Source organism: Periophthalmus magnuspinnatus, chromosome 19 (genome assembly GCF_009829125.3).
Source record: "Periophthalmus magnuspinnatus isolate fPerMag1 chromosome 19, fPerMag1.2.pri, whole genome shotgun sequence".
Lineage (NCBI taxonomy): Eukaryota > Metazoa > Chordata > Actinopteri > Gobiiformes > Gobiidae > Periophthalmus > Periophthalmus magnuspinnatus.
In genome coordinates this window covers 8,918,162-8,932,247 of record NC_047144.1, presented here as the reverse complement: position 1 = coordinate 8,932,247, position 14,086 = coordinate 8,918,162, and the positions used below count along the sequence as shown (strand labels likewise).

Below are 14,086 nucleotides of genomic sequence, written 5' to 3'. Positions count from 1 at the left end.
CTCAAATTCGGGTTATTAGTCAAGACACATAGACTGTAAGTTCAAGATGGAAAATGTAGCTTTTTCCAATTAAGTGATGTACAAACGAGCATAGTCATAACATTTAAGTCTAAGGGACCACCATCGCCGGGTTGTGGCAAAGGTTTTCAAGTCTTTTTATTGCTGGGGTTTAGATGGCACCACAACATACTATAAACATATATTATAGCGCTTAAAATGTTATTGTTAAAGCAGCACTATATAACTTTATGGTCAGTTACCTTGTCTTCTGGGAGATGTAAGTAGTTTGCCTGGAATGTTCCACAGTATGCTATTAAATGTATATATTTCCATGGTTACACGTGGTAACTTGGCTAGTAAGAACATATGTTTATCTAGGCATTTTTAGCAATAACATCTCCTGGTGTCAAGCAGTTAGCAGACCCCCTGACAGAAAAGTTACATAGTGCAACTGTGTGGAGTAGATCATGGGTCACATCACAAATATAAATGATCGGCTTTAACATTTGTGCATTTTTTTCTGGATATGTCATATGAAATTATAACTGGTTCTAGTGATTCTTAACTAGAACAGAACAAGAAACAACCATGTCTTAACACCTATCTTACCACTGACACATTTCACCGATGTTTATGGTTTTCTACCTGAGGATCACTCTAATGTAATACCTCTAATGTTGTCAGCTGAGTCCCGTCTGAGTGGATCCTGAAGGAGTACAGGTGCTCGGGGCTTGGATCTGGGCACACGCTGCACCCCTCCAGACTGACGGCGGGCTGGCTGATCTTGGACTTGTTCTTGTCCTGATAAAACCACAGCTGCCCGTTCTTGATAAGGCACCAGCACGTCCTCCACTGACTGTTCACCAGCACATTGAGGTAACCTGAGGGATACAATGTTAATGAAGGATAAAAAAAAGGTCAGTGATTCAATTGAATTTAAGATAAGTGATAAATCACCAATAACTGCCACTAGTACTCAGCAGTTTGTATTGCGACTACTTATACTCTCTCTAACCAATGATAACACAACACTGCTACTGATATTGATACTGTGTTATTATCCTACTACATCCAAAAATTCTTACATTGCCACCAAAGTCACACTGCACTTTATTACTGCATTATATTTTATGACTGCTATTTTTTTTACTTCTACAACTAGAACTGACCGCTATTACTTCAACAACTACCGTACTTCAGATACTACTACTACTACTACTACTACTACTACTACTACTACTACTACTACTACTACTACTACTACTACTACTACTACTATTACTACTGCCAGTGAAGGAACATAACTAAGAGTAGTAAACTACCATACTTCAAAATATCAAAATGTTTGATATCTGTACCAGATATATATATTTTTTGCTGTATCTGTACATTTACTTAAGTAACAAAATCCACTTCCACTGTTGACTACTGCTGCTTCGAATAGTACTACTACCACGACTCATGTTACTACTAAAGTCAAATGTACTTAACCAATGTATATGTAATATATACTATGTTTATAATCTATATATGGTTAATATAATTATAAATATATTAAGAACACACACACAAAAGTGTTCTCACCTGATGTATCAATGCATTTTTCTGGACTTTCTAAGGACAAGGGCTTTTTCTTGCCGATGTTCATGAGATTACTGAACTGAAATTTCTTCTTCACTGTAAAGATAAAAACATGAAGTCATTAAATTTCAGATAAAAACAAAACATTACCTGTAAAGTCTAACTCACCATCTTTGTTTTCACATGTTTCGGTGTGACTGTCGGTGCTACTGCCACTTTCTGATGCTACCGAGTATCTATCTCCCAGCTCGCCCTAAAAGTAGACACAATTATGTGTGTTGAAAGATACTGTGAAAAACACTGTGCACTGAAATTTTATCAACTGTATAAAAATGTGGATTGAGGGAGTGTGACGTCACCCATAGTGTTCGGCTCCAGTCAAATGAAGCTTATTGAGACTAGCAGTTATATCAGCGAATTTGGAACTGAGATACATATTTGGAATTCCGACTGCAAGTATCATAGCAACCAAAGAGCCAGTCCAGAGCAAGGCTGTTGAAGGTAACGCCCCTTCCCACGTACACTGCTGGTTTAGTAAGTGGAAGTAAGCGCTTAGCAACGCTGTCTATCAAACCTGCTGCTAAAGCTAATGGCAGCGACCTCACAGAAAGAAGGAGCCTGATTTGTCTGTTATTTATGTTCATAACTTGATTTATGGACATAATAGTGAAATAAAAGTACCAGAATCATGTAGAGCGGGTTAATACGAACATTTTAAGAGAAAAATAATTAATCTGACAACAGCAGTAACAGAGAGAGGGGCGAGTTTTTCAATAGAACGTGAACTGGAGTTGATGGAGCTAGAAGCACAACTATGCTCACTTCATATCTGGAAGGCGGCGGCTAGCATGCATGAGAGAGGATTTAAAGATTACTATATATATATACACACACACACACACACACACACACACACACACACATATATATATACTCTCTCAATAGCTTTGTCTATTGAGAGAGTAAAGAGTCTTCTAAAACTAAGCCTTTGTCTTATGGCGTAGCAGCTTCAGAAGCATCGATCTAAATCCCGAGTACAATTAATCTTTATGCTGACCTATTTATGAAATGTGTAAATATAAATTGTATTTGTTATTTCTGAAAACACTCACACTATTCATAACTGAGACATTTTGCATAGCATTGTGGATATAAAACAACTGTGTACTTGAGTCATCGTACCTTAGTGCAGATAAGTCTGGGTGAGTCAGAGGCGCAGTGCGGTGAATCACCATTCTCAGCTGGTTTGGGGCTAATCTCCTGAATCACCTGAGGGATGTACACACTGACGGTATAATTTTTACAAGAAACAAAAGTCTGTTTCAACATCAGCTCTTGTTGTGGGAACTTTACCTTGAGCCACTGCTCCGTCTGCTCTCTGCTCTGTAGGCCCAGGACGATGGCCTCTCCTCCCATTGGAACGATCTTCAGTCTGTGCTCCTTCCTCTTTAACTGCTTCTCTTTGTAGACCACAGAACAGCCCAGCAGGCTCACGTCCAGCAACGGGGTCTGCTCCTTCGAGCTCTTATAGCACTGGAAAAGTCACCAAACCCATTTAAATATAATAACATATTTAATAACGAACTAACTAAATATAAAATATAATCACTGAATAAAAATGACCTGTTCTACAAAATCTAGGGGGGAATAATTTGGGAAAAATATTGAATTGTGATTTTTCTGTCAAGCATTTAAATTGCGATGAGATTTATGCTTTATATTTTAATGAAAGGATTATGTTCAAACTTCACACACTGAAATATGAACTGACAAACTAATACAAGAATCACACATAGACCATGTTTGTACAAATAAAAACTAGAGGGTTAGCAGTTTTTATGCAGAATAAGAGGATATTATGTTATTTGTGGGTGAAAATATGGTAGTTGAAATATCGCAGTCTTTGTGATGTGATTGTGTCCATTCAAAGAGAGATTTTGATTCAACTGGCATTAATCTTGCCACCCTAATAAAATCCCATTCAAATCCATTCTAAATATAGGAGTTTCAGTGCTCCATTGATGGAGCACAATAAGGAAGTGGCACACATGTTTCTTTGTCTCACCATGAGGCGGTCGTCTCTGATCACACAGAGCTGTTTGGCCCACTGTCCCAGCCACTTCTTCCTCCACAGAAAAGCACAGATCCGAGAGTCCCTCATCAGCTCAAAAGGGGCCTCTGCAGAGGGCCACTGGTGCTGAGCGGACGGACATTTGCCTTTGGTCACTTCCTCCTCGTCGTAAGACTCGTATGAGCTACTCACCGCCTCTCCATCATCTGGGAAATGAGATAAGGAAGCAATTAAAGCCTGAACAAAAGACCAGCAAAGATAAAACAGCAAGCAGAAAAAACAGCAGTGGAAGAGGTACATGTGAACTGAGTCCCTATATGATGATAATGTTACTATTTTTTCTTTATGGTTTTAGCAGATGCTCAGATAAAAACTTGACGGATGCCAGGAAAAAAAAAAAAAAAATGCAATTATATATAATATATAATTTCCACCAATGAAGTAAAAGATCATTTAAAGTGATTTGAAAGGACACTTCTAATACTATGAAAAACAATATTCTGTATTTCCATAGTTACCATAGCAATTAACTATTTAAAAACAAAAGATTATATCTTTCAAATTGTGAAAAGTTCAAAAAATCTTTTTTCAGTGTTCTTGTTAAGCACTTTGGCCTTCTCTGTGTTAGTGTAAAGTGCTCTATAATAAACTTTGACAGATGAAAATGTCACCTAAAACATGAAGCTGAAACTCATGAATAGCCTATTCAAAAGCTGAAATAAAAGTAATCATACAGGCCTACCTACTTCATACATCATACTTAAGTAAAGACAAGTTGTTCTCCACCTGTGAGAGTGAGAAACAAGGGGCCTCTTGAGTTGTTTGTTTCATTAAATGCACTATAACACACACACAGGGAAACGTGCTGATTTGACCATCCACATTCTGGACCTGTGTCCTTGGCAACCGCAAGGCCAAAGCATGCCACAGTTTACACCCATTCACACATGCCCAAGAGGAGAGGAGGGTACCCCGGGAGATCACTGCATACACCATGCTGTCCGAGCTCAGGCCTCTCAACCAGGAGGAAGAGAGAAGGTCCACATCTGTCAAAGACCAGTCCGAGCGCAAAGAGGAGAAAAGACAAATGCAGCAATAAAGCATGACATATACAATGAAAAAAGAAGTCACATCAGGCAAGATCAAAGTGAACAGAAGAAATGAGGCAAAACTAGGCCTGTCATGATTGCAGTAAAATTGCAGAGTAAATATAGGTGATAAATGATAATACTGACTATAAAAAGACTGTATAGACTGTATAAAGAAGTCGACTAAGTCAGTGTGCCGTCACCCATAGCGTTCAAGCTCATCCAGGCGAGCAGTTATGGGGCGAATTTAGAGCTGAGTTCCATATTTCAAATTCAGGCTGATGGTCTTTTCCTGTGCGCCCGCTGGTTTGGCACAGAGCAGGTGCTTAGCAATGCTGTCAATGAAACCTGTTACTAAAGCTAGCAGAAGTGACCTCAGTGAAAGAAGGCGCCTGATTCCTCTGTTATTAATGTTCATATGTTGATTTACAGACACAATAGTGAAATAAAAATACCTCATGTAGACAGGGTTAATATGAACATTTTAAAATCAAAATGACGAGGCTCACTGCGGCAGTTACAGAGAGAGGAGTGACAATTTTTGTGAACTGGAGTTGATGGAGTCGGAAGCGCGCCCATGATCACTTCCTATTTGAAATGTGGCGACTAGCAGGTTAGATGTGTCCATTTATATAGAGAGTCTATGGATAATACGGAAACTAATTTATATCACTGACACAACAACCCAACAAGTGCATACAGTATTTAAACCACAAAATCTATTCAAAATCTGCAGTATTATAAAAAACAAAACAAAAACATGAGCTACAATAAACAGCAAAATTAAACACTTTAATATTTAGTTTGCATCTGTAATGTGTCATAGTTATCATATTGCCAAAAAATAACCAGAAATTTTCCAGTACTGCAAAGAAAAAGTACACACTATAAATATTGACCCCACAAAAAATATTGCTCCAGCTTTTATACATTGAACGATAAGTTGATATAGTAAATAAAATTAAAAATTTATTAATCAGAAGGTTTACCTATAATAATTTCAGAGTCAGAACAGTATTGGTCCTCAAGAGAAATGATTCAGCAGCTACAATAAATATCCAAAATAGAATAAACACACAGTACCAATTGTTCAAACAAAAGCTGCCAAATAAAATTTTAAATTTTTCAGTTAAATGTGCAAAATAATGGCATTCATTTTGACAGATGGAGTCTATATCACACATAAACACACACACAAACACAAAATGCACTGACAGTTGTCATGGCGGTAACACATCTATATAAATTGGTAATAATAAAATGTCTGAAATTGAATAAAATAAATACTAAAATTTAATCTAAAATTAACTTCAAGGTCCTCCAATGACTTCTAAACTGTCAAGCCATTACCAATAAGGTCCATTTGACGTGGAACAATTCACATAGCCAATATCCTGTTCATTTTGTTGATTGTACGGATATGGAGATGCTGCAACTCCAAATTCCATAATGTGTTTGTTTTGAGTCCTCTGTCTGAGCACAGAACAATTTTTTTTCTTGTTTTTTTTTTTTTTTTTTTACTCTCAACTTCAACTTTCCTCCTACTTTGTGGTCTCGAGCATGTGTGAACTTGCTGCATCTTGACTAAAGGCATTAGGTCAAAAGTTGAGAGCTGTTATCATAAGTGTAAACAGGAAATCACCTCAGTCACCTTGAGTTGCTATATTTCCTTGCCAACAATTAAAGAAGCCGGCGACAGAATAAATGAGAATAGCAGACACACTTTCATATTGACTGTGGTTTAGTCTTTAAAGACGTGCTTTGTCACCACATGGTCGAGAAGTGCCATCATGGTTCTAGTGAACTCCTACCACATTTTCCTTATATAAACATCACATATACACACTTGCTTGTTAAAGTGGGATTTATAAATACTCTGTGTATGTATGGTCAAAATGCATGGCTAAAACCTGCTGAACATCAGATGTGCTTATTGTAGATTTGTAACCACACTGAACCGTTATGTAACTTTTCTCATCACCTTTTGGTCATCATGTAGATTTTATTGCTTTGTCTAAAATGTTCCACAGTATGGCTTCAAATGTATCTACTTCATAGACACAAGCATGAGACAGCACCAAGCAAGCTACAGGTGACTCCACTCACTATAAGAATGTATAAGAATGAATGTATTTTTAGCTCTTAATTGAATAAATGCATGTTAAAGTTTAGGTTTAATGCCATTCTGTGAAACATTCCTGGCAAATCAATTATATTTCCATGGTAGTGGATCACCCACTGGAAAAATTACATAATGTACCTTACTGTAAATAAATAAACCCACAAACTATGGACCTTTTGCAATTGAAGGAACTTTTTTGTTGATCCGATACAAAAAAAGTCCCATGAATAGCAAAAGGTTCCTTCAAAGCATTTCAGTATTACATTCTATCTGTATGTAGTGTCTCCTTACCATTGAGAGCTTCTTCATACGGCTGGGCCTCCTCGTAGTAGCTCTCTGACGTGTCCATGGTTGAAGTAGGAAGTGGGGGTAAGGGGAACGGCTCTCGGCCTATTACACCCTGAAAAAGACAAAACTTATAAATCATAACATGTTCATCAAGAAATAATATGCAAGACATTACAACATTAATAACATCACCATGGAGACAGTAGCTAAACTTGGACACTAAGAGTTAGACTCATTTGTACTGAGCAATAATAAACTAAACACCACCATGTTTCATCATAATAGGTTTGTTTCCCTCTAAAAATGTCATCCACACATATTGATGGCCCATTTTAGGATTGGCGCTGCTATTGGTTGTATAAATATAATATAAAAATTTGGATTTGGAAAGTTGCTAAAGGGCATTTTGGGAAGGCGGAGAGCCAAAAACCTGATGGCAATGAGGACTAAAACTAAAATAACAAACATAAAAACATCAGTGATTGGAGTTTTCAACAAAAATTCCTCCCTCACTTCTGAAGGTTACTGTGTAGAAAATACCCCATTGTAATCACACTGATCAGGACAGAATGCAGTCTAGTCAAAACTGTGTGTGGCCCCACAAACTTGAAACAAAATCAAAATTGAAATCAAGTTAGTCTGTCTCCTTTGTGGTGAGGAGTCTCTGCCCATTCCCACTTCCTTGTACAGAAAAACCACCAGAGTCTACTACCAGTCTGCTTTGTAAGTGAGTTCAGGACCTAGATCTCTATATAAGGAGATGACATAATGCATTCATATGGGTCCTTCTGTGACATCAGCGAGTAAACAGTGTCCCATCCTGTTTCTCCACTATAATGTAATGTGTAATCTTCTCAACAAGCAACAACAAGTCTAAACTTATCAGGAATCTTCAGGAGACAGCACGGATGCAGGGAGATTAGCCTGTCTGCTGCCCCTATGTCATAATGCTCTATTACATATTTTGAAATGTTTCTATTGCAGTGAATTAAATGTCAATTTTTTACAGTTGGTGAACTTTTGAAATCCTAGTTTACAGCCATTTTCACATTCAATCTAAACAGACTGCTATAGTTACTGAAGAGTGAAGATCACACTTGTATTTGGAGCAGTGAAGAAGAGTGTGAATATGATCAAACTAGCATGATAAAAAGTTTAAATATTTAAAATCCTTTAAAAATGCCCCAACTGTGATTTGCACAAAGCTGAAATAGCAATATATAACAAAATAACAACAATACAATAATATTAAGTGCTATTTTAAATCTGTGCTCATACATGACCCAAGGGTGGCCCAGGTCACCCGTGAACAAGGCAAGTTTATTTGTACAGCACAATTCGTACACAAAGTAATTCAAAGTGCTTTACAGAATAAGAAAGACATTCAAATCACACAAATCAAAAGGATACCATGATTGACAGTGTCAAAGCACTCAGATCTAACAGGATCAAGACTGCATCAGTGTTCAAGTAGATGTCATTCGTCACCTTTATTAGAGCAGTCTCAGTGCTGTGGTGGGGTCTAAAACTGACTGGAAAACATCAAAGGAGTTGTTAATTTGAAGAAAGTTAGTAAGCTGTTGGTAAACAATTTTTTCGAAGACTTTGCCCAAAAACATCAAATTTGAGATTGCCCGGTAATTGTTCAATATTGTGGCATCAAGACTCCTCTTCAGGAGATGTTCCAAATTGAAGTGACATGTTAACTATTTGTGATTGTTTATGTTTTAAATTGTTGGTAATGTGATTTTAATGTCTTTCTTATTGTGTAAAGGGCTTTGAATTACTTTGCGTATCAATTGTGTTTTTAGCCCATCTTCTAACTCAGCCAAATACTGACTAAGCATCATTATAGGTTGTTTATATGATATATTTCAGCGATGTCATATATCATTTTGCTATCTGTGGGAGTCTCCATAGCTGATGTCATTCCCATCACATTAAATGAGTTGTCAGTTTTCCTGTAACTGGGAGCAGATGAAGTCTCCGTCATAATAAGCCCAGGCGTCATGTCAGACACTGAGACTGTGTGACACGCTGCTGTTTGTGTGATTAGAACGCATGAGTGACACTGAAAAGAGAACAGGCGAACAGCAGACACACAGCAGTGAGAGAGATGCTGTCACAGTTATCACACGATACATGTGGTGTGCATTTACTATACTGCTAATGTCTGCAAAACTATATATTAACGAATTAGTATGTGCCAGATGAAGCTGTAATGTTGGGCAAATAAATAATTTATGATCATTTATGTGTCAAAGGTGGAAGAAGAATGCATCTGTTTGTCTTATACAACAACTACAACAATTACTACTATTACTACTAGTATCTACTAGTACTTTTTCTTTATCACCACCACCACCACACTACAATTACTACTTATGCTACTACAGTTAGAACTAGGAGACAATTTATAGTTTGGCGTAGAACCGTCAAGTCAAAGTCAAATTATGGTTAAAGTAAATGTATCTATAGATGTACACATTTTTCTCTCATGGCCGACTGCCATTATAGTGCACTATAGTTATTATATTACATTACAAGTTATTTTCATCATGACGTGGGCAATTATGGTGATCAACCATACAATAAAACAAAAATAAAAAATAAAAGCTTGAAATATATCTTTGCTTTTAAAACATATTTTTAGCACTGTCCCTTCTGAAAAGAGTCATGTAAGTTCAGAGAGAACTTAAGCATGTGCTGTTAATTAAAACAGAAAGTCTTGCATTCCTGAGAAACAGCCCCCACCACATAATGTCTATCCACTGTTATCTCAATAGTGTCCATTCATTTTACATGTTTCCAAGTCAAAGCTTAGATCTGGCCTGAACAGTATGAGCAAAACATGTGTCATACTTTGAAAATACATTGAAGATAAATACATTCTCAGGTCACTAAGCATGTTCTCCTTTGAAACAGAGTAACTGGATTGGATCAGAAAATAATAAGAAAGTTGTGGGGTGAGAGAGACAGAGGAGTTAGTGGGGATTCCAGGGGTGTGGTTGTAGTGGGGCTGGGGAGAAAGAGTGGGAAAAGAAACCAAAAAACGCAAAACCCAGAAACATGGAAAATCCCTGGTTCCCATGCCAAGATTCTTCTAGCACAGTGAACTGCACACAAAGAGCAAAGTCTGATGGGAACTAAAAGGAGAAGGTACAGATAAAAATAATCAGTGTGGTTTGGATTTGTAAGGTCACCAGAACTGGGATTTGTGTAATACTAATCTATAGCTCTAAAATACAAGCCAAAATTAATTAAACTGAAGTCACTTTTTTAATTTCCATTGTTTACATTCTTGGGAACCGACTCATGTAGGATATAAAATCGTTCACAACTGGTCAGTCATGTCCTAAAATTGGGTTACTTCAAGTAGATCATTTTCATATTTCATTATAAAAATAGGCCAGGAGACATCATTGACTTCGTGCTCGGTGCTAGTTTCATTCACTGCAAGATAATGTCACATGGCGTGTAAAGGTGCACTGTGTCATTTTTCTGGTGGAGGGTCTGCTGCCTTCTGGTCTTCATGGAGATATTGCTTTATCTGGAATCTTCTGGCATTAACCCAACTGAACAAAAGTGCGTGAAACCACTAGGCTAAATTACATGTCAAATCTGTGGAGAGGTGAACCCACTCACAGTAGGAATGTGTGTCAGCTCTTTTTTTAAAGCATTTTTGAGCATATTAAAGACCTGTAAATTAATATATAAAGATGCTTAAAGCCATACTGCATTTCAGGCAAAGCAATAACATCTCCATGAAGACAAGTAGGCATCAGACCCTCCACCCTCCAAGGTTACATGATGCCCCTTTAATTTCATCATCTTATGCAACTGACTGTATGTCAACAGTCTTCTTTTTCTGCCTGACACTTGCAAGTGGCACAGTTGCTATCAATAGCCCTGCTCTATTTAGGGACCACTATGCAGACCGGGTGCAATGGGAGTCCCGCAAATCTGTATTTACTGACTGTTTTCAGGGGAAAAACTGGGCTATCTGAATGACATGCTTGTCACAACTTTGTCATTTGAGAAGAAGGAATTTAAGGCATCATGGAAGGACTAGAGGCCCCGGAACTAAACCAAGATATTCACGGCGGAAGTGGGTTACTTAATCGGGCACTTGGAGAGGACCACGCAACCCTGGTGAAAGTAAGGGTAGAGGAATGTTACTTTAAAGTTGAACGGACAATGCTAGCAAAATATAGCGACTACTTCAAAGCTCTCTTTCAGTCTGGAATGGTAGAAAGCCACCAGGAAGAACTGCACTTAAAAGGTGGAGTGAAGGCACGGGGTTTCCTCATTGCTCTTGCGGTGTGCAGGGGCGAACTACCTTCTCTAAGTGATCCAGACGAGCTAATAGATGCTATTGAATGTGCCGCCTTCTTGCAAGTACCGATGCTAGCTCAACATCTCTGCGACATAATTGATTCAGACAACTGCCTATTACTGTATTATACGTCAAATGTTTTTGGTTTGCATTCAGTGTCCCATTGTGCAGCGTTGTTTCTTAGAGATGCTTTTGAAGACCTCAAGGATGCGGCTGAAACGCAACTTCCGGAAAACTTGCTACAATATGCCCAAATACTATCCCCGGCTACTTATATCGCATTAGGGACCCATACACCATCAATGGAGCTTTTAAATGACTCCTTCAGGGTCATTTGTTACCTTGATGAAAATGAGCAAGAATGGAAACATCTAACCAACCTACCAACGCTTTGTAGCACGTCCATGGCAGGTGTGGCAGTACTAGACAACCGATTGTACATTGTCGGTGGAGTTTACGGTTATAAGAAGGATACAGTAGACCGCAGTTTTTGCTATCACCCCGAAACAGGATTATGGACCGATCTACCAGGTCCGCAACAGCCTCGGTATAATTTTACTTTGCTGGGACACGAGGGAAGACTATATGCGATAGGGGGTGAGCTACAAAGTCGTACTATTGCAACCGCAGAAAGCTATGACGTCAACAAAGAACAATGGACTTTTACGCAACCCGCACCCAGACCTGTAGGATCGGCTGCTTGTGCTGTCGCAAGACGTAGGATGTTCGTTTGCTTCTGGAAACCGCCGGATACGACTGATATCTATGAGTATCTACCAGCTAAAGATGAATGGAACTTGACCACAACTATGATAAGGCCGCAAAGTTATGGTCACTGTATGGTAGCGCACAGGGACAACTTGTATGTGATGCGAAACGGACCATGCGATGATTTCTTGCGATGTCTTATGGATTGCTACAACATCACAACAGGACAGTGGACGGCATTGGCAGGGCACTACATTAACAGCAAGGGGGCGCTGTTCACCTCAATGGTAAGAGGTGATTCAGTGTTCACGGTGAAACATATGCTAACTCTTGAATATAAAATAACTGGGGAAGGTTGGAAGCCGCACAGACAAATGAAAGGATTTTCAAAAAGCGGATCGTTGTGGACGTGTTTATTGAGGCTTCCCAAGACAGGACCAGTGATCCCAAAGACGAACACACAGGGAGAGAATGGAGAAATGCCCTTGCCAGACAGATCCGAGGAATTTATGGAAACTGTGTTACAACTGTGAAAAGAGTATAGCCAATGCAAATATGTGTATGGTGCGTTTTAGAATTGTTTTTAAAGGGCTCATATTATGCTATTTTCTAATTTGTGTTATGATGTTGTTTCCTCATCACAGACATACCTGGAGTTGTGTTTGGCTTCATTCACACAAACCCTACATATTTAAGCTGTGTTCTTCTCTCAAACACACTGTTCCACCATGTGATGTCATGAGGTGATACAGGAAGTGCTCCAGTTGTTTTTTAACTCCACACACCTTCACTCGAATTATTTGGATAATTTCAGCTCTGGATTTGCCAATTTCTGCTGAACAATAGGTAAAAAGTAACTGTTAACTTGAAAACTACCACTTCATGACATCATAAGGTGGAAAAGAGTATTTTGAGCTTTGGACATGTAGACAGACCAGTGTGTGAATGAAACAAAACACAACTCCAAGTCTGTTTTTGAGGAGGTAACAGCATTCTAACATTGCTTAAAGCTCACAAGAGTCCATTTTCTATAATATTGCACCTTTAAGAAAGATGTGCAATTGTAAGTTGACCTCTACAAAGGCTCTGCTTCAATGTTGCAATTTTAAAAATGACAGAACCTGAGGGTAAACCTAAAGACCCGTGTTTGATGTAGGAAAATCTGTGTTTCTACCATAATTTACTATCACTTTATCTTAAGTCCATCACAAGCCTTTTCTGAAAATATGAATACAATTATATAAAAAACGAAAAGCATTTTGTAACAGCTTTGCGTATAATGTTCACAAAGCTCCTAAAGTTAACATTACACTGAATGAGGAGTCAAATGTTTTTCACTTTCATATTGCACACATCTGCATCAGTGCTGACACTAGGATTCGTCCTGATGAGCACCAGCTGTGGCAGGGGTTTATATTGGGAATGGGGGGATGGGGGGAGGGGGGGGGCCGTGGTCCTGGGCGTAAAGTTCAAAAGCGCCAACCGGATGTGCTTACCCTCTCACTGTCAACCATTTTCCCCAAGTTCAACAAGGTCAATACAATACCAAAACATCTCTGTTCCTATCTCTGCTGTTGTTTGCCCATATTACCACCAAGACAAAGTAAAATTTCCCTAAAAAATACCCAGTAGGAGTCAAAATTGGTTTCTAAATCATAAGTAGTTAGGACTAAAAACACAAAACAAAATTAAACTATACCAATTCTGAACAATGCATTAATCTCCAGTTACTCAAACTCTATATAGTACTACTCACTAGAAAACAAATCTGGACCTAAACATCTGGTGTTTGAACCACAGTTTGTGAAACACTCCTCTTACTCCTTATTTCAAGGTTCACTGTATCAAATTTGATTATACTGTATATACATATGTCTATCTATGGGGGATAT

The 14,086-nt window shown here is 38.3% G+C and overlaps 2 protein-coding genes across 2 annotated transcripts in view; one reads left to right on the top strand and one right to left on the bottom strand.

Moving 5' to 3' along the window:
- The window catches only part of afap1l2 (actin filament associated protein 1-like 2), a 42,203-nt gene that overhangs the window by 11,315 nt on the left and 16,802 nt on the right, over window positions 1–14,086 (bottom strand). The window contains exons 5-11 of the mRNA XM_033984751.2: window positions 7,154–7,262; window positions 3,647–3,858; window positions 2,935–3,114; window positions 2,764–2,850; window positions 1,750–1,834; window positions 1,585–1,677; window positions 670–881 (exon numbers count right to left, since the gene is read on the bottom strand). Of these exons, the coding sequence (XP_033840642.1) occupies window positions 670–881; window positions 1,585–1,677; window positions 1,750–1,834; window positions 2,764–2,850; window positions 2,935–3,114; window positions 3,647–3,858; window positions 7,154–7,262 (978 nt within the window). The remainder of the gene's footprint in view (window positions 1–669; window positions 882–1,584; window positions 1,678–1,749; window positions 1,835–2,763; window positions 2,851–2,934; window positions 3,115–3,646; window positions 3,859–7,153; window positions 7,263–14,086) is intronic.
- LOC117387283 (kelch repeat and BTB domain-containing protein 13) lies at window positions 11,085–12,781 on the top strand. Its single transcript, XM_033984752.2, has one exon. It carries the CDS (start codon window positions 11,210–11,212, stop codon window positions 12,725–12,727), a length of 1,518 nt encoding a protein of 505 aa, XP_033840643.1. The 5' UTR covers window positions 11,085–11,209; the 3' UTR covers window positions 12,728–12,781.